This window comes from Falco naumanni, chromosome 3, assembly GCF_017639655.2.
Source record: "Falco naumanni isolate bFalNau1 chromosome 3, bFalNau1.pat, whole genome shotgun sequence".
Classification (NCBI taxonomy): domain Eukaryota; kingdom Metazoa; phylum Chordata; class Aves; order Falconiformes; family Falconidae; genus Falco; species Falco naumanni.
The window spans coordinates 27,635,686-27,663,348 of record NC_054056.1 but is presented as its reverse complement, the minus strand read 5'-3'; the positions used below and the strand labels follow the sequence as shown (position 1 = coordinate 27,663,348).

The 27,663-nt window shown below is 41.8% G+C and overlaps 1 protein-coding gene and 1 long non-coding RNA gene across 3 annotated transcripts; one reads left to right on the top strand and one right to left on the bottom strand.

The window, feature by feature from the left end:
• Positions 1 to 215: 215 nt before the first annotated feature.
• Positions 216 to 11,803, bottom strand: SSR1 (signal sequence receptor subunit 1). 2 transcript variants are annotated; one of them, XM_040586754.1, is made up of 9 exons: positions 11,620 to 11,803; positions 9,535 to 9,653; positions 7,705 to 7,792; positions 7,270 to 7,532; positions 6,365 to 6,441; positions 4,610 to 4,688; positions 3,517 to 3,610; positions 2,935 to 2,949; positions 216 to 1,297 (listed from the first exon to the last, which is right to left on the bottom strand). In XM_040586754.1, the coding sequence occupies exons 1-9, from the start codon at positions 11,693 to 11,695 to the stop codon at positions 1,230 to 1,232; spliced, it is 879 nt and encodes a 292-aa protein (XP_040442688.1). In that variant the 5' UTR covers positions 11,696 to 11,803; the 3' UTR covers positions 216 to 1,229. The 2 variants fall into 2 exon arrangements, with proteins under 2 accessions (XP_040442688.1, XP_040442689.1); XM_040586755.1 differs by lacking the exon at positions 2,935 to 2,949 and having other exon boundaries at positions 11,620 to 11,802.
• An 8,189-nt stretch (positions 11,804 to 19,992) lies between these two features.
• On the top strand, positions 19,993 to 24,732 carry LOC121085060. The gene is made up of 3 exons (XR_005826940.1): positions 19,993 to 20,170; positions 20,856 to 21,038; positions 24,491 to 24,732. It is a non-coding gene; the product is annotated as an uncharacterized LOC121085060 (long non-coding RNA).
• Positions 24,733 to 27,663: the final 2,931 nt, after the last annotated feature.

Genomic DNA, 27,663 nt, shown 5'->3' with positions numbered 1-27,663 from the left:
GGTAACCATGTAAGCTGTGCCTGCCGTGAAAGAAATCCCATTTCGATTGCATATAGCTCTTCTGCTTTAGCACTGAACTAACATGTAGTTAATAATGGATATGCATCCGTGTTACTAGTAGGAAAGCAGAGGTAATTAAAAAAAAAAACCTCCAAAACCTCAGACCAACATACTGACCAGTGGGAAGAAGTTTGAGATTTACAAACTGCAAAGGGTGAATTAAGTATTTTACCATTTAAAAAGATTATGTCAAACCAACAGTTTTTCAAATTCAGTTTCAAGTTTGTACAGTAAATGCAAAGTCCTTGCCTCATGTAAAGCTTTAAGAAAAGTCCATGTTTTGATATATATGACATTCTAGTTTTTGTGAGAGAACCAAGAACTTACTGAGACATTTTTCCTGGCTTATTCAATAATTTCTGGAGTAAACACTGCAGAGCTACCACTATAATCAGAATACTTAAGCTGCTGGCACAACTCAATAACTAACAATTTAACAAGTTGGGTATAAAAAAATTTATGTAGTAATACCAATTCAGCACACAAATTCCATGCTTCACAAGTTCTGCTGCTGTGTAAGAGTATTCCTAACATCTATGCAGATAAGTTCAGATTTTTAGGTCACTGCATGCCCAGATCAAAACAGCAGCAAAGTATCTACCACTACGAGCAGCTATACCCAATTGTGCCTTTAGAATGCAAACGATGCAGAAATCTAGATGATCAGTGCCTTGCCACTGAAATAGGACCACACACACAAATTTCAGTGTGTGCAGACTGTAGAGAAGAAAGTTACTTACTGAAAATGAAAAATACATACAGATTCTGATACAGACATGACACAATCAAGACAGATTAAGCCACTAGACATTCAGATTAGGGGAGGAGAAAATTCCTTCAAAGACAGCATACAGATGACAAGCCAGCATTACAAAGAACTCTAAAGGCACATTTCAGGTAACATGGTTCTGTTAAAACCAACTGCTTACACACGCAGGCACAAATCTTAATGGCTACCTCCCCCCCAGCCCCCCAACAATTAACAAAACAAAAAAAAAAAAGAGAAGTGCATTCTCGGTAATATTAACACCACTCAGTTAATCTGTTCAGTCCAAATGTTTAGCAGTATTTTCCTTATGGTGATATGGATTCTCTGCACTACTCCAATCCAAAAAAAAAACCCAAACAGGCAGGATTAGTAAAGGTTCAACTGTTGTACTAGTTAACATTTACTCATCAGAGCCCACTGATCTCTTCTGTGCCCTCTTGTAGGGCAACCTCCTCGGTGAAGCTTTATCTAGATTTAAAAAAGAAAAAAAAAGTAGTTACACCAATTGCTACAGATAGTTCAGATTAGATGTTGTATCCCCATGTATTTTTCTCCCACCCAAACACAAGCCAAACTGCCCTTCCAGTGCAATGCAGCATCATAAAAGCCAGTTCAAACAAACTATTAAGGCTTCTGAACAACTAGCATCATAAACAGAAGGTAATAAAAATCCCCAAATGTTCCTACTCTGTAACATCATCCTACATCTTGGACTTAATGACAGGCTTACAATTGTCCTTTAGAATGACGGTCCTTAAATAGGTAGAATTTCAATCCCTGCAGTATTGTAAAGAAACTACAATAGCTTGTATGAATTGCTGAAGTAATTTGTGTTATATCTGTTGACTTAAAAATGCGTATTTTCTTAAACAGAACCATCTCCAGTAATTTCATTGTTTACAGAGTAGGTACAAGCACAAGGAGCAGCCATCACACCATTACAAGCCAATCAGTATAGTATGAAGTATCTTTCAACAATAAAATAGTCAAGAACCTCTGAGGATCTTGAAGGCCACACGTGTCAAAAGATTCTAGTATAGAGTTTTAATTAAAACTAACCTGGAGCTGAAGAAAACCATAATTAAGAACAACTTAAACATAGTTTTTCCTAGACTTCTGATATTAAGATATGAATACCTATTTAGCTTAAGAAAGGGATGGGGGGCAGGACCCAAATATTGACAGGATTTGAACCCATTTAAAGACAACTTGCTCTTTGGAAAAAAATTAGCATTTATAGTTTCAGCCTTTCTTGCTAGATAGAGGTTTTTCAAATTTTGTGTCTAGATTTTATACTATCATTCTTTGGAATGGACACCGCATGAGAAAGCTTACATTTTTGGAAGTAAAACACTAGTCCTTATACCCATGTAGTGAAAGTACAGCTAAAAGGGTGAAGAATCCAGAAAAGTAAAGTCCTCAACTGCTAGCATGACTTCCTATCAGAGCTAAGGCCTCTAGCCATCCTACACCGAATAAAGCTCAGAATATGCGTGTTTTGTCAAATCAGGAGTCTTTTTCAAGTAAAGGTAGCTCCTGCAAAGGCTTTTCAAAGCACATCTTTTGTCTAGGATGCCCTTTGTTTTAAGTAAGGCTATCTCACCTCACACCAGCCAATGCTACTGGTGATAGGAGTTCACCTGGGATAAGGAAGATAAAACCTGTTAAACTATTATACCCAAGGCTGAGGGTCATTTCTCACTGAAACAAGACACACTCAGCCATTAGTCACGATTAGTCCTCCACCTCCCTGGTGTACCATCAGCTTGACACTACACCAAGGCAGCAAGGAAGACAAGATACACATCTGCATTTTAGACAAAGGGAACTGTTAGAGGAGACTGCAGTATTGCAGCAATATTCTACTGAAGCTACGTTACTACAATATAACCAGAAATAATGCACACATTTGTAATATATGAAAGCATAAGTTTATATGTATAAAAATGGGTTTGTGTGGTTGCATGCATCTGTGCTGTAATCTTTCCCTGCTCATGCTACAGCACCAATCACGGCATGCAGGAAGCTGTACTTCTACCCATGCCTAATTATCACATGGACAACACATTAAGCACTTCCACTCTTTAGATCAGCATTTGCCTCACCTCTTCTACTCTGCACTGAAGCCACAGGAAAGCAAAACAGAAGAAACAGCAAAAGAAGTTAGAAAAATCCACAAACACACAAATGGTCTGAAGAAATCAGATATTTGCCTTACTGCTGGCATTCCAAATACCAAGTAGAACTTAAGTCATTCTGCACTTGTGAAGGAATTTAATACCAAGACTTAACGTGGCTTTAGTTAATACACACTTCCAATGCTTCTTTAAAACTTTGATCTATAGGCCAACTTCCAAACAATTTACAGGAACTTTGAGACAACAGACATTCTCCTACTTAAACCTCCTTCGTGACCCAAGTTTTGGATAGAGATTTCACACTGCTGAAAGAGAATCTACAGAACAAATGCCACTGATTGTCATTATCATATAAAGCAGTCGAGTCTGTTCTATACAGAATAGGCTGCTAATGTAGTCATCTTATCAATAAGCACAGTGCCTTAAACAGTTTTTTGTTCCCTAGAAGAGATGTATGCTGTTCTGACAAACTGTTATCAGCTACTTATTCAGTTACAACTAACTGATTAACTAAGTTACACTTTAGTTTGTGAAAGGCAGACTACTTACTTATTTGATTTAAAGTTTCTTGGGGAATCCAGCTCATATCAACATCATTCTGATTTGACGTTCCCATCTCTACTTTCTGTACTGGTCTTTTCCTCTGAAAATTCAAGAAGAAAAGGTTTTTCTTTCCAAAGTTTTGATAGCACAAGTATCAGAATTAACTAATAATGCTATATTTAATGAACTGCGATTATTTCACAAAGAGACAAACTTGAGGCCTGTTGAGGGACGAAGCTGTCTTTGTAGCTTAGCTTTAACTATCTTTACCATTAGCAATGTATTCACCTAAGCTTGGCATTGCCACTTCCCATGCCTCACAACACTAACTCCACACAAAGGTATCAAGACTTCATGCATGACTGGGCAAGTTCATTATGTATGTTATGAAAAATGGCTGATGATTAATCAAACTTCGATGACCGGTTTCATTATACCTTCTTAGATTAGCACAATGTTCTTGTACGTTACCTTGCAAAACAGATTTCAAAGCACAATAATCATTCCATAGTTCTTCCCAAGGATAGCTACTTCAAAAGTACTGCGAGCCAGACTGCACAAAGACATAACCTATGCATTATATGCAGATGAGACTTAAGCTTTCAACGGCTTTTAGTTGCCAGACCACTTACACAGGCAAACCCTTAGCTGTTACAGCATTATAAATGGAATCCAGAAGGCTCTAATCCACATTGTGGGCAAGTATCGGTAAAAACTAAAGGAAGGACTAGACAGCTGTTTCCCCCCAAGTTTGACCTAAATTAAACTAACAGATAGAAACAAGAGACCATGGGGAAAGTCTACCTAGTAAGTATTGAGTCAGCAGCTGCACACATCCAGTGACTGGAAGGTATCAAAGCTTCCAGTTCAACCACTTTGTGCCAAAGAGCATTAGATAAGCAATCTAAATGTCTCTAATTATGAACTTTCTTTAAAAAAACTCTAATCTTCCCAGTAATCTCCAAGGTCTTCATTCTAAAAGTAAATCTTCTAAAGTCCTACCTGTACCATCACATGCCAGAAGCAATTACTGAATTGCTTTCTTTTCACATCAGCAAGGTCTTGAATGAACAAGTACATAAGAAAACACACTACCCACCTTCCTAGATTCTAGTAACTGATGTAGGCCAACAATGACAAGTAGACCAAGTCCAGCGAGGAACATGTACATGAAGATCCTTTAAAAAACAGTTTAAGAAAGCATTAACTAAAAATCTTAAGTGTTTAAGATAAAGTTTACAACACAGCATAGAAACTAAGCCTAGCTTTGGCCTTATGCCGACCTGGATCTTTCACAGGAACTTTTGGGGGAGGGAAGAATATGAAACAGAAGTGCTAACAGATACTAAGTGATTATGCAGACTCTTCCATTTCAGAAATGGTAATCCTGAGATTAATTCTGAACAACAGAACATTTGAAAACTCAAAATGGGAAACAGTCATAAATAATTACTGAAATTTAGTAACTGCAAGACTCTTCTGCAGTATTATGTTTCAAGACATTGGGTCACAGGTAACATTTATGTTTGACAGCTTTAGCCACTTACAAAACCCTTAAAAATCTCTTATACTTTTAGTACACTACTGGCAAAGCAAGTACTGCTAGGATACAAGTTGATGGGCAACAGAGCTTTGAAAGGCCTCACTTATCTTGCTCTGTGTTCCAGTTAGAATTCTACCTATGCAAACAACCATTTTTTAAAACTCTGCATTTTGGTTTGCTTTGAAGAATTCTACCGAAAATACCCGTTGATACTTAGCAAGAGGTAAACAAATTATATCTAAAATTAATTTGGGGAGCAGACAAGAGTTTACAAGCAAAGAATCTATTCAAAGTTGAACATCTTAACTCAGATTTATGATAAATGAAATTATGGAGTTAAACTACAGAGGAGACTTAATTGAACATCCCTGTTTTAGGGCAATTATCTAGTCACAGGACACGAACTCAAACTGGTTCTAATAATTTGAGTTCTTTTGAGAGCTCATTTACCAGAGTATCACACATTTACATGTGACCAATTGTTCTTTCATTTATGCTATTCTATTTGAGAAATACAAATTAATGCAATACCTATTTCTTCAGGCTGACCTTTTTTACAAGCTTACTCAGCAGGCAGTTTCTACCTGTTGCAAGAGTTTTAAAATATTCAGCATTGTCTACAAGTATTTCTGAAGATTATTTTTTTTAACTCACAGGTTTTCTTAAAATTCTACTCCAGTGTTAGAATATTTAAAAGCATTATCAGCACAGCGTATGCTCGCAAAATATAAGGCGTGTCAGATGTACTTAGTCTTTACAACACAAAAAACACTCTTGAAAGATACCTGCTACAGAGATAGGTTTGTGCAACAAAGCATGAGTGCAAGTTCATCTATCTCACACTCCAAAAGCATCTTTCAGTTTACGTGAACCTGGATTATACCAGAGTGCTCCAGAAGAAAGTTATTCCAGTCTTCACAGCAGGACCCACAGACCAATACTATGGATCCTCTGCCCTTTAACTCTTAGGAAAAAGCACAGTAGCTTAACAAAAGCTTAACAGCTTTGAATCGCTGTGCAGCTGTGTAACATCAGGTCTTAAGCCCTGTAGGCCAAAGCAGATGTGTAAACTGCTCACGGACACAGTACCAATCCTTAAGTTCCGTAATATTAATACAGATCTTAATTTTGGGAAAAAGTTTGTATTTTCAGACTATTGACATCGTACACGCCAAATGCCTGCTACACCATCAGCAGAACACAGTAGACCTAACATTCAATAAAATGACAATACAAGAACTATTCTTGCTGGCACTGCCAGTAACCTGTTTTACCAGTATACCAACTGAACTGGCATTCCAGCTGCCTTACGTTTCTCCATCCAGCCCATCTTCTTTTTCAATAATTGTAACAGTTTGATTGAAGACAGCATCTTGAAACACATTGCCCTGTAACAAAGTTTCCACATGACATTTTAAAATAATTTCTTGGCAAGAGATACATTTGTTACATGCTCATGTTCTTGGAAAAAACTCTAGAAATTAACAACTGCACCAGACTTAAGTTTGTAAGTAACCCAAGTTTGACTCAATACATAAAAGCGCAAACTTTTTGGTGCAAGTATAGAGAACAATCTTGATATCACCAAGAAACTCACATCTAGCATTCAGTATGTTATTTCCTATAACATGAGATATTACATATGAAGGGTTCTTATTAGAACAATCAAAACAACGGTACAGAAGCTTGTTGAACTGTGGGCTGCACTAAAAGAGAAGAGAAGAGAATCCCCCATTTTAATCCCTGTTTATACTTTTAGACAGCCTTCCCCAAGATTGCAACCGCTGGACATTTATTTGCTCAACGTCAAGTCTGCAGATGGGATTTAGGTTGATTAAGTTTGTCAGCAAAACCCAATCTGAAAAGCACAGTGAAATGTAGGTTACCCTAAAAGAAGGCTTTAGGGTTTTGTTTTTGAAATGAGCAAAGCCCACTACCACACAGTTCTAAGCCTTCTATTTCTATTCTATATAGAAGGCTAATTCTAGCCTTCGCTGCTGACATAACTTTAAGGCTAACATATACAAAGTAGTGTACATGGGGGGCTATGGTGCAACATGTAGATGGTTGCTTACTGTGCTTATGTACCGACTGATCTGCTTAAAAACCACAAAGGCATTCACTTTCCAAAGAGGCAGTAACTTCACTAGGCAGTTCCTGCCTAACATTTCTAAATCAACTAGAAAGATTCAAATTAATTACAACATCAGGCTTACGTTTACATCTCTGTAGTTGAGATTGATAACTAGTCCAAAAGGACGACCACCCATGGGCTCAGCAGGAATGAAAGAGTACTCAAACGTGGCTTGTCTCTGTGGTGGAACTACTGTATTCAGAGGGAGAGCTGTGAAGTTCTGGATATAAAACTGGTAGTCTTGAGGATACCGGAAAGAAGCATCGAGAGACTCAACAATGAAATCCTCTGTACCCTTATTGGTGAAGCCTACCAAAAATTTTACGATGTTGTTTGCTGGAAAGTCTAAAACAAGAAATATTCAATCATTAGAAACTTGATACACGATACAAAGACTGTTTCTAATCAGACAGTGTCTAGAACAGACTCTGGTTTTTAAAGCTTTGCTGTTTTACACACACATTGATATAGTCTAAGCAACAGTAAAGATGATGACAGATCAGCACAGGTCTCTTACCTTCACCTTTCACAAATAAGATGGTTGTATCAGCACTAGGTGAGGCTTTAGGTTCTCCTGACAAGTCTTCTTCCTCTTTTTCTTCTGTCTAAGACAAGAGACTTTTTTGAAAAATCCTATAATGAACAGTGAAGCAAAGACCACACTTGTTTCATGAGAATCCCATACATCAAAGCACGCAACAATGGCAAGCACTAGTATCAATTCCTGCAAATCCTGCAGGATTAGCACAGTCTGTTCTCCCTCTAGATTTGTTTAGCATCATTTTCAGCATTTATCCTTCTACTTGTATTTGACACAGTGACAAATCTGCACTGCATTTAGCTGTATGGAAAGGTTTATAATCAGAATGCAACAGCAAGGTCTCTGTTTGGGGGTGGAAGGAAAAGAAAAGAATTTAAGTGTTAAGGGTTCACATCAAAGCTATTTCTATTTAGAAAACAAGCCTTTCCAAAATACATGCAACTGTAGGGCAAATGAGTTACTTTCACTACAGAAGGAGTGTTTATAGAAGCTTACTACTTAGTTTTAATTAGTTAAGTATGTATGCCTGGAAATGGCTACACTGCTGGAAGTAAGTTAGTTTGTGGATTCACATGTTCAAGTCCATCTTTATGATGATTCACTTTTTAATTTGGCAAATGCCAGCATTAAGCACTTATTTTCCTCACAGGGATCACGGGACTGCCACCTCCCCCTACCAAATAAAAATAAGGCTGACCCCATCTTGAACTGCCTGAACAAACTGCTTGCGAGCTACACGGATCATTTTATCTCTCTGCTTAAACCAGCTGAAGCAGCGGACAGCCTACTGGATGAGTCTTACATGTACCATAATCTAGGTAAGCCATGAGCCAGGGCTGAGCACCAGAAATCAAAGGCACTATGCAAAGCTATCTTCTATTTCAGTGACAGTTACAAGAAACTGCCTAAGTGTAATGTTTTCCACCCAAGTCATAGACTATCTATGAAAAGCAAATTACATTGAAAAGGTTATTTATTAATATTCTGTCAGCACTGAATACCTAGCGTATCTTCCAGTTAGCAAAGCTGGTCGACCACAAGTTCACTAATTTAACATCACCCATAAAAATCTAACAGACTCAAAGAACAGATTACCATACAAGTCTTCATTTTTATTATGCATGTCTTCTCCTAATAACGCCCCAAACTTTCTTAACTTTACACCAGAAATTTGAGAAATTTTAGTACCAATTAAAGTACACGAAGTGTCTAACAAGCCTAATGCTCTACTGCTACAAGCAGATCACATAGCTACATACAGTCTTTCACTCTGTCAAGCTGAAGCAAGTGACCCTGAACAGCAATATGACCACCGGTATAACAGGCATACCCTGCAACAAGTATCCGAGATTAGGAACGTAGCAAGTCAAACCAGGCTGCAAAACAAGGTTTTCAGAATTAATCCTGAGCTTAACTAAGAACTAAGATTCTGTTGCCCCTTGAAAATCAGTATCAAAGAAGCCAAAATGAAGTAGCCCTACACCCCAATGTCCTTCTGAATTTACCAAGATGCAGCTTAAGCTGGAAGAGAACTACCAGGGCCCCCTGTGAGAATCTCGTTCTCTCGCTTGCTATTCTTTGTGAACCGTGGGCTTGGTAGTCAGAAAACTCCATGTGGTTTTTCAGCTGGTAATGCAGGGAGAAAAGATAAATCCTTCTGAAACTGCAAGTTTAATTGGAGACTTGGTAACAGCTATTTGGAAATAGCAATGTTATTAAACTCACATTTAAATAGATCTAAACTATCTAGCTTCAAGCACTTCTGGTCTAATTAATACTTATGAAGTAACATTCATGTACAATTACCAAGTCTGTTGGCTCATCCTCTTCAACTTCAGCTTCATCATCTTCATCTTCAACTACTGTGTCTTCCACAGCTTCCTCATCTTCTGTAGCATCTTGAGCTGCAACTAATAAACCTGAATCTACCAAAACAAAATGCAAATACAAGAAAGCCTTTTGAATGTCTAGTAAATCAACAGAAAAGTGACACTGTAGCACAACTGTCAAACTATTGTTAGAGTTTCTTATAAATCTGTCAAATACAGTGAAGCCTCAGTTACAAAAACCTCACAAATGACTGTGTTGATCTTTCAGCCTCTTTCCTTAAGAACTTTCTGAACTACTCATTTATGTGCCAATAAGTTCAAAACCAAAAAATTTACAGCTCAATGACAAAAAGTTCAGCATTCACACAGCAACACTTAAAATCAGAGAAGGCAACCAACTTGCCCTAAAAGCTATTGTTTCATTTTTTAACATGTCATCATATGAAAATGTTTTCATTTTGTTTTGTCATTACAAAAGGGAAAACAAAAAGACATTGCTACTGCCAGGAAATTGATTTAGTAAGTACTGTTTCTTCTAAAACTAAGAAGTTTAATAAATTATTACTACGTCCTTTTCATCTAACGGTATCAGAACCTCCTACTCCACAGGCAGTTATAAAGTTACTACTTTTGTGCTTATTTCCATTCAAGTTTTCAAACATATAAAAAAGTATTTTTTAATATGAACTCCTCATTATCATCTACTACTATATCCGCACGTTCAACAGAACCACAACAGCAGTCAGAAAAGAACACCCATCTAGAACATGGCTCCAGAGCAAGACTCCGAGTGCAATCGGATAATTCATCACCTCTTTGCTTTTACAGAGTCCAGTTTCATACATTCAAACACTAATATTCAAAATATTATTTGTATTAATACAGGACAAAGTTCTGCCTGCAGTTCGGAGCACATGCAGGCTAGACAGAGAACTTTTAAGACATATACACAAACCCACAGATCTTTCTTCTAATAAACCTAACGTTTTCCAAAACTCAAAGCGTAGAAATGAATGGACGATTGATTTACAGAAGCCTGAAAAAGATCTAATTGCTATGAGTACACGTTTAAAATCAGTATTTAAAAATTTTCCCGGGGGAGTAAGAATCCTTGAGTAGGGCAAGTATATCCAAGGATTTCAGGATTGTCAGAAGTGGAAAAAACAAATACAACCCCTCCTCTTCAGTGTCTTTAGAAGGGACACTCAAAAGGCTTACTCAACCACGTGCAACATTTAACGGAAGAGTTAACTACAGTGATTTTATGTGCTGGAGTTTTAAACTTGTAGCCCACAAATAGATTATTATTTTTTTTCTAATTTAAAAATTTCGTATCCGAACAGGGCACAGATAAGTTTCGGGCACTCTTCCCAAGCAACTGCGCTAGCACATTCCCTTGGAGCTCTAACTCCTGGCCTTCCCAAAAGATGTCAGGAGGGCTGATGATGTGGCAGCAGGGGAGCGCAGCGCTGTCCGTGCGGGAAGGAGCGCGCGCCGCAGCCCGCGGGCGGGGGACGGGGACAGCCGCCCCGGGGGGGACGGGACGGGACCCGCCCCCCCGCCAGGCCCCGCCGCTTCAGGTAGCGATCAGGTAACGCCGCGGTGCGAACGGGTGAGAGGTGCCCGAACGGCACCGGGCCGGGGAAGGCGGGGGTAACCAGGCGGGCAGAGGCGTATGCCGGGGCCCCGCAGCCGCCCCGGCCGGGACCGAGCGGGACCGCCGCGCCCACGCCGGTCGCCCGGCGGCAGCAGCGCCCAGCCCCACCCGGCAAACCGCGCCGCGCTCCGCCGGGAAGGCCGCACCGGGGGCTCGGCCCGAGCCCAGCACCCCGCCCCGCACCGGCCCACGTGCGCGGGAGGCCCGCGCGGCGGCGATGAATGAGCAGCGCGCGCTGCCCGCTCCGCGGGAGGGTGGCGGGGGCGGCGCCGGTGCCCCCGGCCCGGTGGGGGGCGTCCCCCTACCCGCCACCCCCAGCTCGCCTTGAGCCCGCCGCGTGCTGCCCTTCGGCGGCCACCCCCCCACCGCCTCGCCGAGCGGCGACGGCCGCCGGCCTCCCCTCACCTGGGCCGCCGCCGAGCAGCAGTACGGCGGGGAAGACGAGCAGGGCGAGCACCAGCAGATGCGACAAGCGCCTCATGGCGGCTGCGCCGGCGGCAGCAACTCCCCAACACCCCCGGCGGCCCGGCGCCTGCCGCTGCGGGCCGTCTAAATGGCGGCGGCCTCCATCCGGGGCCGCTCCCGCTCCCGCCCCGGCCGCGCCCCCGCCCCGCCCCGCCCCCGCGCCGCAGCGGACGTGGCTCCGCGGGGCAGCAGGCGGCCGGTCACGTGGCCCCGACACGCGGCTCCCCCGCCCCTTCCGTTTCCAGGTCGGGGCTGCCCTTCGCTCCCCGCTTCAGTGGGGGCGGGCGGGCGGCGCGGCTCTGGGCGCTCAGCGCGCATGTGCGCGGCGGGCGGCGGCGCGGGCTCGCTGGGCGGGAGGCGGCCGGGGGGGGGCTGGCGGTGCCCCTCAGCGCCCGGGCGGCTGCGGAAGGGCCCGGGAAAGGCCGGCAGTGCCCCGAGGCGGCTGGCGAAGGGCCGGGGCGCCCCTCAGCGCCGAGGCGGCCGGGCAGGGGCCTCCCGCCGCAGGAGTAGGAGCGCCTCACGCCTCACGCCGGCCGTACGAGGCTTCGGTCGCCGCCTGGAGAGCGCTGCATGGGGCGGTGGCGCCACGGCACCCGGACGGGGCAGGGGCGGCAGGGCCAGGTGCCGTGGGCACTGGGCAGCGTGAGGGGCTGTGCCCTCGGCTCAGCCTGCTTGTAACGCAGCGAGTGCCACTCGTGATTTGTCTTCGCTGACGTGTGAGGGGAGGGCTAAAATCTGATGGAATCTTTTTTCAGAGTAGGCTGAACGTACATACTAACATCCGCCTCTGCAAGGGGCAAGGGTAAGGTGTATTACCAATCCAGCTGCTAGCAAAATCTCACAATTCCGCGTTGCTTTACCATAACTGGTTTTGAGCCACGTGTTTGATCGTTTAATTGAAAAAAGGTTTCCCAAAGCATGATAGGCAATGTATGTGAAAGTGATCAATTTTCTTTATCCCGGTGGATCTTCTGTTAAGTGAAGTGTAAAGCATATTAATATGGACAGTCTTCCCAAATCCCACAGGCAAAACATTCAGTGAAAATACCAAAGCCAAAACCAGCCCCCAAGCTTTCCCTTTTCTCCAACAGTTAATTCAGTGACTTGCGTACAGGGCACAGTGAAATATGGGAAGTGTTAGGTCACATTCTATATTTTGCACGAACTTTAATTTGACATTTGAGCATATGCAGCTTGCTGTGACGGCAATGAGTCTTTTGTCTTTCATTTTCCACATTGTTTTCACTCATTTGATTTTGAACCTACAAATGACACCAAAAAATATTATCAAAAGTTGCCTTTCTAGCTAAGCCTTATCTTAATCGTATTTCTAACATGCTGAAAATGTTACTGAACTGCTGTAAAGTATTGACTGAAGATGAAGTGTGATTGTGAAGAAGAACATGCATTACTACTGATAAAAGTATTTCCAGTCAGATAATATCCATCCAATGGTATGATACTACTTTTTCTCTAAAGGTCTTTACATTTGTTTAATGTAATGATCTTTGGCCAACCATGTTTGACTTAAACTAGTCATGGTTTTGTTGTAGTTGGGGGTGTGGGGGTGTGTGTGTGGTTGGTTGATTGGTTGGGGCTTTTTTTTGGAAAAGCAGCCAAATATTTTTTTTCCTGGGGATGAAAAAGAATACTAGCTTGCTATAGGAGGTTTCCTCTTTAGCAATGTAGGATCTGAAACATTCTGTGTCTTCTAAGCAGTGACTACGTACATATGCTGCTTTTCCACCTGAGCTAACTGATGCTGATGTTACTAATCAATTAACTAGTGTGGTGCTCTTACTGACTTTGCATGTGGTGGGTGCACAGAAAGGTGTTAATTAAAGGTGTGTGTGAAAATAATCGAGATACCTTGCGAGCAAAACACTTGCTGAGCCCAGCCTGACTGCAATGTTACAGCTGTGTCTGAACACTTGTTAGGCTGTGGTTCTTCTGTGCTAAATACTCTACCCATATTAAACAATTTATAATCTGAAAGGAAAAACTATGAATAACAAACTGCAGAGATTTATTTTTTTTTGCAGACTGCTCTGTGTGTGTATTCACAGACATAACAAAATAAGCATTGGCAATATACATTGATAATAGTTACAATATCTAATTGTAACTATTAGATCTAGCATCTCTTACGTCAGATGCTAATTCTGAGAGGACTGGCATTTACTAAGAGTTCCCATTGCCCACGGAAATTCTGTGTGTGGTCACAGTTATGTGCAAGCATTGTGTTGTTGCATTTAAAAAGCTTTTCAATTAGAAATTACATGTAAAACTGTTATTAGGAAAAATGCCTTCAGTTTTGTAACATATTACAAAAAGGATGAGTATTCTTAAAGCCCGTGGACTATACTCGTGTGTCCAGTTTCCATGTTGAACTTAAATGATTTTCCCAATTGTGTGTTTCTTTTTCTGAGGTATCAGCAAAAGGCAAATAAATATCTATGTACATATAGAGAGACATACTTCTGCATTGATACTTGCTTTTGGCATGGCAAAATGTTTAAGAATCTGCCAGACTGACTCTTCAGCATTTATTCAGTGGCTTCTAGGAGAGATGGATTCACCAAAGTGCTTTTAGGAGCAGTGTCATACATGGAGTCCTAACCTGTTTTGTGCTTCCTGTTTCTCAGTTTTGGATGGCGTACTTGGATGTCTCAGGAAAAAGCTAGCTGAAATCTCACTAGGACAGTGATCTCATTTGTAATGTAGAAAGAAATTTTGATTATGAAATCAGGAAGCCATTTTCACTTGCTCCCTGATTTTTCCTGGAATTTTACGTACTAGGAAAATGCTGGGTGCTTTTTGGTTTTGTTTTGTTTTGTTTTTTTCCTCAGTTGTTTTTCTCTGGACTTTGTTTGCTATAGCTGTCCATACCTTGCAGTGCCACCATACGCCGAGAACTGCACTACTTCCTGATTCTCTTCAGGTTCAGGTCAATGCAATAGTTTTGGGAGTAACCCCCCCAATCCGTTGCACACTGAAAAAGTAGCTCATTGTTTTTGCCGGGACTTTTCACGGGCTCACAGATAAGACCAATTTTTGTGTTTTTTAGGAAGTGTCAAAAGCTGTAAAATTTTCTTCTAATAGTTGTTGATTTCATACTCTTCTATATTTTGTCGTGCCTGCTGAAATCAGAAGAGAGAACACTATACTTCCAAGAGAATTGGATCAAGGATTCTCTCATCATTGCTTTTTGTAGTTTGAAGAAATAATTCTATGGATATGGAATTCTGAGATTATTTTTTTTCCTATGGATTTCTATAGTACTTTTCATAATCACAGTTACTATATGTGGCAGTTATTAAATGATTCCAATGAGAGTCTCCCACTTGGACCTATCAAGCTGTTGTTACTCTCTCGCACCACTGATTATAACTCTGGGGGTTGAACTTGAAACGGATGCAAGCGGAAAGTCATATCGCAAGCCTCAGCCCTGGGAGTCCTGTCGGCTGCTTCCAACTGGGTGGTGGTACAGGGGACAAACCAGCGTTCACAGGATGAGGTCTGCTAGATTTTTGCGTTAATTGTTGGGGGTTCTTTTCCAGTGCATTCCCAAGTTTTTTTCTTCACAAGGAAGGAATTTTAGTTACCCTATTGCAGCAAAATTGTCTCAAAGGCGCACAGATTCATTACTTTTATCTGAAAAAAACAGGGTGGGTGGGGTGGGTGGTGGTACCTCTCCGGAGAGCAACCTGATACAAATACATGGAGAAATTGTGTTCCATGAGCTTGACTAAATACTTAGATGCTTCTCTGAGAAATGGAAAAAATCAACTGAAAAATCTAATAATCTAGATAAATTTGTCAATGCTAGACATGATTGCTTAATCAGATTTATGAGTTCCATATGCTCCCTGTAATGGCAACAGGAAAGAAGCTTCGGAGCTCCCTTTGGCCCAGTTCAAGGCTGCCCACCTTAAGACTCTTTGTAACACTTTGGTTGAAGGTTGGAGTTTTGCAATGTATACAGCTTAAAGCATGCAGGTTATTTTTGGCCACCAGGTTTTTTATCTTAGATCTGCATGAAGAGGAGAAACAAAGCTGTTGACACCAAAAGATAAAAAAGCTATTTTTATTCCACAGTGCAAATTAATTAGTGCTGCTAATTCAGCGATAGCCTGGCTGTTTGGTGATCTATGTCATTGTGGATGTGGAACTCGTAAATCTAGTCTTTCTCACCAAAGAAAGGATGCTGCACTGTATAAACGGGGAACTACAAAGTTAAGAGTCCTAATTTCTGAAGAGTTCCCCAATTGCATCTAAGTCTGTTAGTTGTCAGACACTAGAAGAGAGAACCTGTCTACCTTATCTTCTTTAAATGAAAGATCAAATGTTTGGAGTTAAACAGTTTAGCTGTTAAATTACTGTGTATAAAGAATAAATAGCATGTGCAACATTTTTAAATTCTGCAAGAAAATTTAGCCTGAGAGTCAAAGTGAATTTGTGGTTTTGGTGGTACTAGAAGATTCATCATGTCCATGTAATTATTTATCTACTAATCCTTATATATTGGTTGAAATCTAGCTGGAAATGCAAATCAAACAAATTGGTAGGTGTGAGAGTTTGCTTGTATTAGAGCCTAGGCGGCACAGTGGCTTAAGGTACCAGCATTCCCTTTCCCATAATTTGGAGTCATAGCGTGGAAGAGTTCAAGAGTGGCAATGAATCCGATGGTGTAGTTCTGGATAGCTAACTGGCATGCCTCACAGCTGCTGACAGTTTGTTCTGGAGGGGCTCGGGGCTTACACAGACATGGATGTTGTTTGCTAGTGGCAAGCTCTGAGGTGAAAGGCTGCAAACTGCCTGCCCACAGTTCAGCAACCGATCCCATGTGTTTTTCTGGCATCAGAAGTAAAATGGCACCAATGTCTACTGGTATTTTGTTTGCCTAGTGTTCCAAGTCCCTTGATGCACACTTTACTTGGTTTTGTACTTGATTGTACCACATTACAGTCCTGAAAGAGAGCAGGGATGTCTGGTTGCTGCAAAGAAGACAAGCCCATTTCTGAACTCTGTCATGTCAATATAGTTTGTCTTCTCCAGCAGGTCTCTATAAAAATAGGGGTGTGATGTTGATGAGGCATAAGCCTTTGAAGTGGGTGAGGAAGAGGGAAAGAGGACATCTCTGTGCTAGAGAAGGTAGCAGGCTAATGAGATCCTAAGCGCTGCTAGCGGTGTTCAGGTGTCCTGTAACAGCACTTCGTCACAACCTTATCCTTCTGCGTTTATATAACAAGGTATATGGCAACATACATACGTTTTACTGACTATGTGTATTCACACGTCCCTGGAGTAGCTGTCTAGCCAGGAGCTAGTAGCAAGTACTCAGCTAGCAAGCTGAGGAGGCCTGCATCTCGTCTTGCATATTTATTCTTAAGACATTAATGGACTGCAGGGCCCTCGTCAGCTTCCACACTCCATTATATAAACTCTATATGAACACAGACAAATGAGAAGCAAGAGAGAAAGGGGCAGAGTGCACAGTAATATTTATGTTAGCAGTGCTCACTACATCCAACCAGCCTCCAACCTCTAATTTTTATCATTGTGAATAATGATGACCTCTCTTCAATAACTTGATCTTGGAAAGTTTTAATTTAATTAATTTATTGTCTTGTGATTGCTACATTTTTCATGTACTTCTGTAACTAAACATTCATGGCAATAACATTTGGGACTCAACTGTAATTTATATCTACCATGACTGTCTTATAAAAATTGTCAGCTGCAGTAGCAATGTTTAAGGACAGACTGTCAGTGATAAACCCTGAGCTGGAAATAGTGCTTTGTGCATTCTGTGTGGAGCCTCTTTCTAGTATGTATCTTAAAACATTCTTTTAGCTATAGAATCACAGCTATCAAATGTAACCAGCTGTTCAGATCTTTGTATCATGCCCTTCAGTCTGTATATTCAGTTATCTTCAACTAACTTGGGCTTTTCTCCATTAAATTTTATCTCATTGGCCTGAGAGAGAAGCCTGTAGAATAAGTTACAAAACAACAAAACCTTTTTATTAGGCACTCTTTCCCTGTGTGGGACATAAGGAACATCAGCTCCGGGGCTTGCCTGGAGAAGGTAAAGCCTGCAGAGTAAAGGAGCTGTAGGTTCAGTTCACATAATTACTCTCCGTTCCCTCTTTGGGTGGAAGTGTCTTCTACAGGATTGGTGTACACTCTGTGACACTGGACACTGCACATAGACTACTGTACATAAATAATTTGACTGGTTTGGGCTAATGCTATAATGGAAACCTTCGGGTTTGTTTTAGGAGTGAGTAATAGAAGGATGTAACACCTAGTATCACAGGTGAAGGGATACATTTTTCTGAATTATTCCCAAGTGACCTAGAAATCTGATAATTAAATCTCAATAGGCATTATAATGATAGTAAATGAATATGATAGTAAATGAATATGATAGTATGTGTAATGCTGGGCATAACTATGTGGTTACTGGAAATAATAAGCAATAATTTGAAGAGTAAACTTCCTTTACCAGGAGGCACATGAGAAATGTGATGAAAACACTGAATCAAATAGCTTTCATATTCAGTCCAGCAAAAAGGATTACTAAGACTTCTGTGTTCTTGTACTATAGTATCATAGATTAATACCAGCCTGTATCTAAGTCCCATGTAGCCACTCACTAAAACAGATGCACACACACCCAGCCGGAGGGATGGGGAGGAGATCTGGGAAGGAATGTAAAACTTTGGGGCTGAGATAAGAACAATTCAATAATTGAAATAAAATAAAACCAAAAATAATAAAAATTATAATGGAAAGGAGGGAGAAGGGAAGAGGAATGAAATCCAAAGGAAGGGAGGAAATAAAACAAGTGATCTACAATACAATTACTCACCACTTGCTGACCAATGCCCAACCAGTCCCTGAGCAGTGATCCACAGGCCTTGGCCAGTTCCCCCCAGTTTATATACTAAGCATGATGTCCCATGGTATGGGATACCTCTGGCTAGTTCGGGTCAGCTGTCCTGGCTGTGTCCCCTCCCCATTTCTTGTGCCCCTCCAGCCCTCTCACTGGCAAGGCCTGAGAAACTGAGAACTCCTTGAATTGAATTAGTATAAACATCACCCAGCAACAGCTAAACCCATCAGCATGTTATCAACATTTTTCTCACACCAAATCCAAAACAGCACTGCGCCAGCTACTAAGAAGAAAATTAACTCCGTCCCAGCTGCAACCAGGACATAGAGAACCTTAATCAGCTGGACAGACCCACATGTACATTCCTCAAGGATTCAGGAAAGATCTACCTTTTTCTCCAAGGTTTTCTTTTCAAGGGTAAAGTTCTTCACTTTTTCTTGCAGTTCAATAATACTTTCACTCTTCCTGTTGTGTTCAGTGGTAGAAGGATGATCTGCGTCCTAGTGAGTGTAACAGTAGGGAAAAAACTGTGTTTGAACAGACAGAGAACCAAAATTTAGCACAGGGTTCATCACTGTCTTTCCTTGGAGTTAATTGAAGAGTAACTGCGGTGTCTTGGCCAAGACCAGTTATGACAAATGGCAAAGAGAATTAATAGTAGAAACTGGAACGTTCCAGTTGTCTTAAGAGCCCGAGCACAAAAGCTACTGGTAGGTAATTAAGATTGTATGTATTCCATAGATTTGGTTTTTGAGTGTTAAAATACAGAATGTATTCTGAAACCTAACATAGTGTGTGCATTTGAGGCCTTCTGAGCCTCTGCTAAGATGTGTTTAGTAATGTTAGTAAGGGAAGAGAATCTAAGAGCAGGCCAGTGTTATTTGTCATACATGGTGAAAGAAAAATTGTATTTTAAGCCTAAAGTCTGTAGAATAGGGAAATAAATTATAACCAGTAAGAGAACATGCACACATAATTATGTATGGAGTAATCAATAAATAAGAAGGCCACCTATGACTATGGTAGAGTTGTCAATGTTAAGAAAGAATAAAAGGGAAACTGAAGATTCAGTTAAATCCTAGACATTGCACTTTATACTATGGGAAACGAACAAAGCAGATCCCTTTTCTTTGTTGGATGGCTTTATGTACTGCTATTGGCACATTCAAATCTGAACAGTATGTTCTGGGTCTGAACACTCTTTTCTTTCCCTGCTCAGGGAAGGAGCAAAGCTCTTTCCACAAGGGAAAAAACCACCTTTCTTATACCTATAAGAATCACTTTATTACTTACTCAGTTTTGCAACTAAATGCAAACATGCTGCATTTCATTCTGTTTTTTTATTTTATTGTGGCTCTATTTTTCACGCAATTTATATAAAACTTTAGCATAGCAAATGAGTAAGTGATCTAACAAGTGGTAAAATAACATATGTAACCTTTGCCAGATGCACCAGGAGTGTTATCAAACATTATGAAACAATGATAGAAGGATCATCAGCTGGAGGAGATGCTGACTTTTCAGAAGCTGAGATCTTTCAGAGTCACTGGGACTCATGATACAACCTGTTGCTGTCACCATCTCACCCAGGTACTGGTGGTTCTGTGCCTTGGTTGGTGGGACACTGCCTGTGCTGGGGTCACCCTCAGCTTCTGGCCCATCTTTGCCTGTGGATCAGCCCCATTCCCACTCCACGCTCCCTCACCGTTAGCCTGGGATTTCTTGAACCCTGAGCTGAGTACCATGGGACCTCGGTCCCAGGCTTCCCACATAGTTCCTAGTAAATCTCCAATTCTTTGCTGAAGACTGCAGCTGGGCCACAAAAGTAGATCACAGCCCTACAGGCTTCTGCATCGAAAGTGACCCCTGCCTCCAGGTCCCTGAACTCTTTAATGGGGAATGAGTGAGGGTGTGGGCGTTTATAAATCAGATGTGGCTAACCTCTGCCATCTAGCCAACAGTCATTGTCAGCTCAGCAGAAATCTGCTGGCTCTCAGGAGCCTCATATCCTACCTGGATGCCAGTAAGAAGGTGAATACTGCAGAGGTCTGTCACAGGATCTGTCCATTGTAATATTTTTCTCAATGATCTGAAGGGGGCAAAAGTGTTTGCAAGGTTTGCAGATGGTGCCATATGGTGGTGTGGGGGGGTGGGGATAGGGGATGTGGGGCTGCAGTGCACAGCTAGTGCATCTGCTTGAGCGCAGGGCTGGTACCCAGAGGGACCTAGGCAAGCTGCAGGAATGAGCAAATGGGAACTTTATGAAATTCAACAGACACAGAATCCCGCAGCAGGAAAGGAAGAGCACCAGTCAACAGAACAGGCTGTGGACTGACAGAAGCTTCTGCTGAGAAGGGCCTGGGAGGTCCTTGTGGATGCTAAGCTTCCATGAGCCAGCAGTCTGAAAGGCCAAGAGCATCCTGGGCTATATCAAGAGGAGCACAGCAAGCAAATCAAGGTAAGTGACTGTTACCTCTCTAATCAGTGTTAGAGTGCATCTGGAATACTGCGTCCAGTCTTGAATCTCCCCAGCACAGGGAAGATACAAACAAAACTGTATTTAGAAGTTCTGCAAAATTGAAGAAAGAGATGTCAGACTTTGCATCATTCACAATCTGATCCTTTCATGCCTTTTCCCCTTGAAGAAGTTAAAAAAGGCCATTATCACACCTTTTTATTCCCTCATTTACTTCAAATAATAAATTGCAAAGTGTTTGATCACTGCTTGAAGTGAGATGATTGCATAAATGCCTGTGTAAGACAGAATTCCACACTTGGACTCAAGTCCGGTGAAGGACTTAAGAGAAGAAGTGCTGTCTTACCTTTAAAGTTCTTATAGTATCTTCTTGGTCAGAACTCCCAGCTTGAGTCAGTGGAAATTCATCCCGAGAAGGGAAGAGGAACTGCTGCACATGGCAACTAGGAACTCTATCTGTTATAAATACTTAGGATGCTTACACTGTTTTATCAGTCTGAGTTATACCTTAGCTGTCTGTGATTCTCTCACTCTTACTTCTTTTTCCATCTGGCAGTTTCAAGCTGCAGGATGCGGTTTTGTTCTTGGTCTTTCACTCTCTGTTGCTGCAGCTTTTGGTTCTCTCTTCTGAACTCAGCAATCTGCTGTTGCATTTTCTTAATCTTAGCTTGTTCATTTTAAAATTCTGCTTGCAGGATTTTAAGCTGAGCAACCAGCTTCCATTACATTTGGATTGCAGCTGTTGACCTTCCGCCAATCTGCCATCCCTTTCTCCCCTGGAATTTTGTTTGCAAGGATAGGAGCCATTTCTGTGTGCTCTCCTTTTCCTCCCTTAGCACACACAAGGCTGAAGTTACAATCTTGGCCTCATGTTTCTGGTTTTTTTTGTTGTTGTTTTTTTTCTTTTTCTGAGATGCTGCAGTTCCTGTATCTTTTTGTCTTTCTTCCATATGGTATGATCCATCTCCAAGCACTGTCTACTAAACCTGGTCCAGTTCCTCATGCTTTATTTGAAGGATATAATATGCAGATTTAAGTTCTTTTACATGCATCAAAAGGGTTTTTTTTTAGTCTCAGCATCCTCGAGACATTTTATAGCACTGGATAAAGCTTCCTGTGTGACCATCAGCCAGCTGCTTGCTTATTTTTCTCCTTTGTGAGTTTGCCTTTTGCTTCACTCAGTCTTCAATATCCTTCTTTAACTTGTTTATGTTTTCTTCCAAATGCTGGTGCTGGATATTTTTTTGTTTTTAACTCTTTAAAATTGGTCTTCAGAGAAGTGGTTTCATAGTAAGAACCAGTAATCTTTTGGCTGTTTGACTGTTTCTTCTGATTCCACTTCATCCTCCTAGCCACATCATTTAGACCTAAAGTCCCTTCATTAAGCAGCAGTCTTCTCCTGTCTTTAATCTTTTCAAAAACATATCATCACACTGCAGATCCATGATTTGTGTTTGTTTTTGCTGAGCCTGCTCTAGCTCCTTGATGACCCCACTAAATTTTGTAACTGTCTCAAAAAATGATTTTTCCAAATGGAAATTGGAATATTTTGTTCCACACATCTCTGGGAATGCTTCAGAAGGACCTGGACAGGGGCTTCCTGTTCTGTGAGTAGAGAGAATCCCTTTATTGCTTCTGTCTCCTTGCTTTTAGTCTTCCTTGGGAGCAAGTGATATCTCAGAATGCTGGAATAAAGGGTCCTTACCAGCTTTCAGAATTTCCTAGAGGGACAACCACATTCTCTCATCAACTAATTAGAAAAATGAGACATGTCACATGGCTTCACAGTAATCTATTCAGAGAAGGCAGAAAGGCAACTGAAGATAAATTTGAGTAAGCTTCACCCATACTGTTACAGTACTCTTAGATTGTGTCATTCTGTTATTGCAAAATAGGACGTGACACCCTCTGTTCAATTTATGCAAACTTTTTTCACTAAGTTCAGTGGAAATTTTCCATCTGTGAAAGTAAGTCAATGTGGGCCAGTGTTACAAAATTACGAAAATGAAGGAGCCCGCCCTTCTACAAGGCCTACAGTCCTTGCACCTGCGTCAAGCTCCAGTGGAGTGAAAAGTCTAAAGAGTGTACTGTCAGATTTTAGCCTACTAACCTACTTGCAGTAGTCTCTGATTTTAAAGCAAGAATTAAAAAAACACCAAGAAATCAAAATTAGAATATTGGCTAACCTGCTTGATTGTAGAAAATGGAGAAAGAGAAATGTTTACATTAAAGCAATAAGAAAAAAAGTCTTCCTGTGCTCTATGCATTGCTCTATTTCCTGAATTTTGAGAAGGCTGATAAAAGGGAGATTTTACTCACTGAAGACAAAGGTAGAAGGCAAAAAAAATGTTTGTAATATTACTGAATTAGTATGTTGGAAAGAGTGAGACTGTGAGAATATCCTATAATACTTTATGTAATAGGCCATACAATTTTTTTAAATTGAATTTCCTAGGTACTATAATAAAATTCAAACAGGGGTAGGGTTTAATCCACCATTGTTAAAAGTTTGGTTTTATTTATTTTTTTCTTACACTATCTGTAACTGAAAAATATAGAAAACTATAAATAAGAAAAGTCATCTCAGATTCTGGTGGAAACTCTCAGTATTTCCTCTTTTGTCATACTGTATTACACTCTTTGTACCTTTTTTCACTTCTCTGTTTGACTGTATCAGACCTGGCATATACGCTGTGCTCTCATGGAAAGAATCAGATTATATATATTGTTGCTCTCTCTCCAGTTCTTTGGAGGCTCTATCTGTTTTCCAGTGGCTGCCTACCTAAAGTGTGTAATTTGTAACCTGTAATAATCTGAAATCTGTAAGAAATGTAATTAAACATAATTCAGTTAAAAATTAATTAAAATTAAAAAAATAATTACTTATAATCTGAATGGAAACTTTAATGAAAATGCATTGCCCCCTACATTCATTACTCAGTCAATTCAAGGCACAACTCCAGCACCTTGCATTTGTTATTCTTAACATTTCTCTTTTATATTATATATCTGGGAGGCCCTGCACTTACATCTAAAATATTGCAATATACATATTATTTAAAGCACTTACTAGCTTTATCAGAGAAGGGTTTTTTTGTCATTCAAGCCTCTGTTCAAGCAGCATGAAGTCTTACCATGACTTCTTCTGGACTGGGAGTTTTGTTAGCTAAGTTCAAATTATCTTCTCCAGAAAACTGTTTCTCAGCACCAAAACCTGAATATATCTTGAACAGAGAGACATGGGGTCGAGTGATAAAATAAGACACATCTTTTATGGAGGATTCTTTGATAATGTCAGTCCAGCAGGTAATCCTCCGTTTCTACAAATGGCTCTTCATGAGGAACTACAAGGGACTTAACTGGTAATTGTTCTGGAAATGAAACCTCCCCCAGATTCCTGCAATTCCTTTTTGATAGTGTTTTCTTCTCACCAGCCCAGCATTCTCCTTTGATGTGCTCGTTCTTCTTTGCCTATGGATTCCTCCTCCGGGGAAAATGCCATGTCCTCACCCGAAGACTCCTTCCAGTTGGCTGTGCAGAAAGGTGTGTTGCTTCTATTATGGCAAGTGTTTCTATGACTTAGTGACTGTTGTTTTCTGAGAGGTATCCAGAAATTTTATATAGAATAAAAAAAAAAAAAATTACATTTTGAAACAGTGGTTTCAAAGCATATTAACGGAAATAATATAGCTGTGGAGAATTAAGTACTTTGATGGCATTTAATACATGTATTGCTTGCTGCCTCAGTGTGTATCCTTTCTGATCAGCAGCCACCTAGCCAAAACGTGATGCAACTACATGAGTGTTCACAGCAGCACTGAAGTATTGTATTTACCTACCTCTTCCATTTAAACCAATGTATTGTGTGAAGTCCAAATATAGCCTACAATACTGGAATATCAAGCATACTGCATGATATAGCAGAGATCCTGGCCTCCTACTGTTCTGCTATACAAAAAGAATCACAGTAAAGGGACTGCAAAAAGCAGAGCCGGTTTTCTCTTAATGTCCAAACCAGCATGAACAGGTTTTTTTTGGAGTCACATGGAGTTGCTCACTATTAGTCTTTGATAGAAGTCGTTGTAGTTGCAGTGAAGTCGGAGCACCTGAGCTCAGCTGAACCAGTTGAGGCTACATCTCAGGAAAAGGCCATCTGCCTTGATGGGTGAGTGTAGCTCCTCACAGCTGTTTGTCCTCTGTGTATGGTGACGGCTTACTGTGATCACCGATCAAGAAAGAGGGACTCACAGCCTGGAAGAAGGTGGAAAGGCTCAGCTACTAGGGAAGTACTTTACTCTTTGTTAGACTGGCAGAATAGAAGGGGAACATATCAGCCACAGCAGCTTACTTCTAAATCTATGTATAAAGTCAGCATTTAGCACACTTACATTTCTTCCTGTATAATCACTGCTTGGGATGTAGATGTTGTTTTCTGTTTTCAGATAGGTTTTTAAGCGAATCGTCTATTAAAAGTCCCCTGACCTACGCTTTGTTGCCCCCTCCTATGTGTCTCCATGCTCTCTACAGCCTCTGTTCATGTCCTTCACTTGTGCCATGCCAGTAAGGTATAAGCAGCTGACCCCAAAGCCTAATGAAGTCTGATTTCAACAGGCTTTGCAATCAGCTTAAGTTCTGTTTGCACTGTGAACTACAAAGTACTGCCCTGGCGTACTTTGGCAGGGGAGGGAGGGGTTATAGATAAAATGTCGTTATAACTTATCCCAGCACATGGCAGTTGAAATCCCTCATGTTTAGCCTCATCGACAGGAACACACTGCATGTCAGGTTTTCCAAGATGGGCTCAGAAACACAGGTTCCTTCACAAAGCTGGCAGTCAGTGTCTTTTCTTCCCTTTTGGGTTCTACATTTCGTCCTGCAAATATAAAAAGGGAATTGTTAGTGGTCCTCTCAAGCCTCTTTTCCCAGGAAAGAGCAAGACTGCAGTTCTCCCGGAGATCCTGAGTACAGTTGCTGTACCTAGTTTCCCAGTTTCAGTGTGAACCAGAATATATTCCATGTCATACGTAACATGGAGTCTTAAGTACAGACATAGTGCATCTCCGAGTGTGAGCAAACACTGTGACTCTTCATCTTCAGCAAGGATAATGACATATAGCCACAGGCAGTGTAAGGGAGGCAATAGTTTTCCAAGGACCGTCCTGTATGAGAAGGAACATGGAGCTACAGTGGTCCAAGCGGATTACCTAGGCTGGCAGAAGTTTATACTCCCAGGGAGCAAGGGTGCTGACGGATAAACCTCTGACACCTCTTTTCACATGCTCTCTCACATGGTGGCTGGCAGATGGGACTGTGATGCTGCTCTCCCCCTTCCCTCCTGCTGACTTTGTGGTGGTCAGTAAGGAGTGGAGAGCCTGAAGTCCCTATTTTCCTTCAATGTGAACCTGCAAGGGAACACTAAAAATAAGTTCCCTCTTCAGAAAGATTGGAGGCAGAGGACAGTATCTTCATAGCGTTCCACTGAGGTGGAAGAACTAGTCTTTGATTGCCTGACTCCATCTTTCAGATCAGTTCATTATATTTGCCTGATGTGGTCTATCTAGATAATTATCTGAGCCTTCTCTCCTCTTGTGGTGGGGTGACGCTGGCTGGATGCCAGGTGCCCACCGGAGCCGCTCTGTCACTGCCCTCCCCAGCTGCACGGGGGAGAGAAAATGTAACCAAAGGCTCGTGGGTCGGGATAAGGACAGGGAGATCCCTCTGCAGTTACTGTCACGGGCAGAACAGACTCTGCTCGGGGAAATTAGTTTAGTTTATTACCAATCACATCAGAGTAGGGTAATGAGAAATAAAAATAAATACTTAAAAACACCTTCCCCCCACCCCTTGCTTCTTCCTGAACTTAACGTTACTCCTGATTTCTGTTCCCCCTCCCTGCCAGCGGCGCAGGGGACGGGGCATGGGGGCTGTGGTCAGTCCATCACAGCTGTCCCTGCTGCTCCTGCCCCTCGGGGGGCTCCTCACCCCCTGCCCCTGCCCCAGCGTGGGGTCCCCACGGGCTGCGGGGGGGGATCTGCTCCCCCAGGGGCTCCCCAGGCTGGGGGCACAGCCTGCCCGGCCGGGGGCTTCACCATGGGCTGCCGGGGAACCTCTGCTCCAGCGCCTGGAGCCCCCCTGCCTCCTCCTGCCCTGGCCTGGGGGGCTGCAGGGCGGTCGCTCTCACAGTCTCACTCCTCTCTCCGGCTGCAGTTGTGTAGGATTTTCCCCCCTTAAATATGTTGTCCCAGAGATGCTACCACCATCGCTGATGGGCTCAGCCTTGGCCAGCTGCAGATCTTGGAGCTGGCTGGCATGGGCTTTATTGGACGTGGGGGAAGCTTCTGGTAGCTTCTCACAGAACCCATCCCTGTGGTCCCCGCACTAAGAAAGCCTTGCCACGCAAACCCAATAGACCTCTTTAAATGCCTTCTAGATACTGTTACATTTATCTTCATGTCTTGTTGAGTGAATGCAAGAAATATTACCGTCTCCACTTCAGAAATGAGGAATTGCCACCCTGAAACTTGTATGAAGGGAATCACCCAAGGCCACGCTCAGTTCAGCCTGTGATAAGAGCTGGACTGAGTTCAGAGCAAGCTTAGCTCTTCTT

What these genes read in the sequence shown, in the direction of transcription:
- SSR1 (XM_040586754.1), bottom strand. Translation starts at nt 11,695, where the DNA reads ATGAGGCGCTTGTCGCATCTGCTGGTGCTCGCCCTGCTCGTCTTCCCC. An exon ending in GCTGCTCGGCGGCGGCCCAG is followed by an intron (nt 9,654 to 11,619) that starts GTGAGGGGAGGC and finishes TTGTTTTGGTAG; the next exon opens with ATTCAGGTTTATTAGTTGCA. An exon ending in TCAACTACAGAGATGTAAAC is followed by an intron (nt 6,442 to 7,269) that starts GTAAGCCTGATG and finishes ACTTTGTTACAG; the next exon opens with GGCAATGTGTTTCAAGATGC.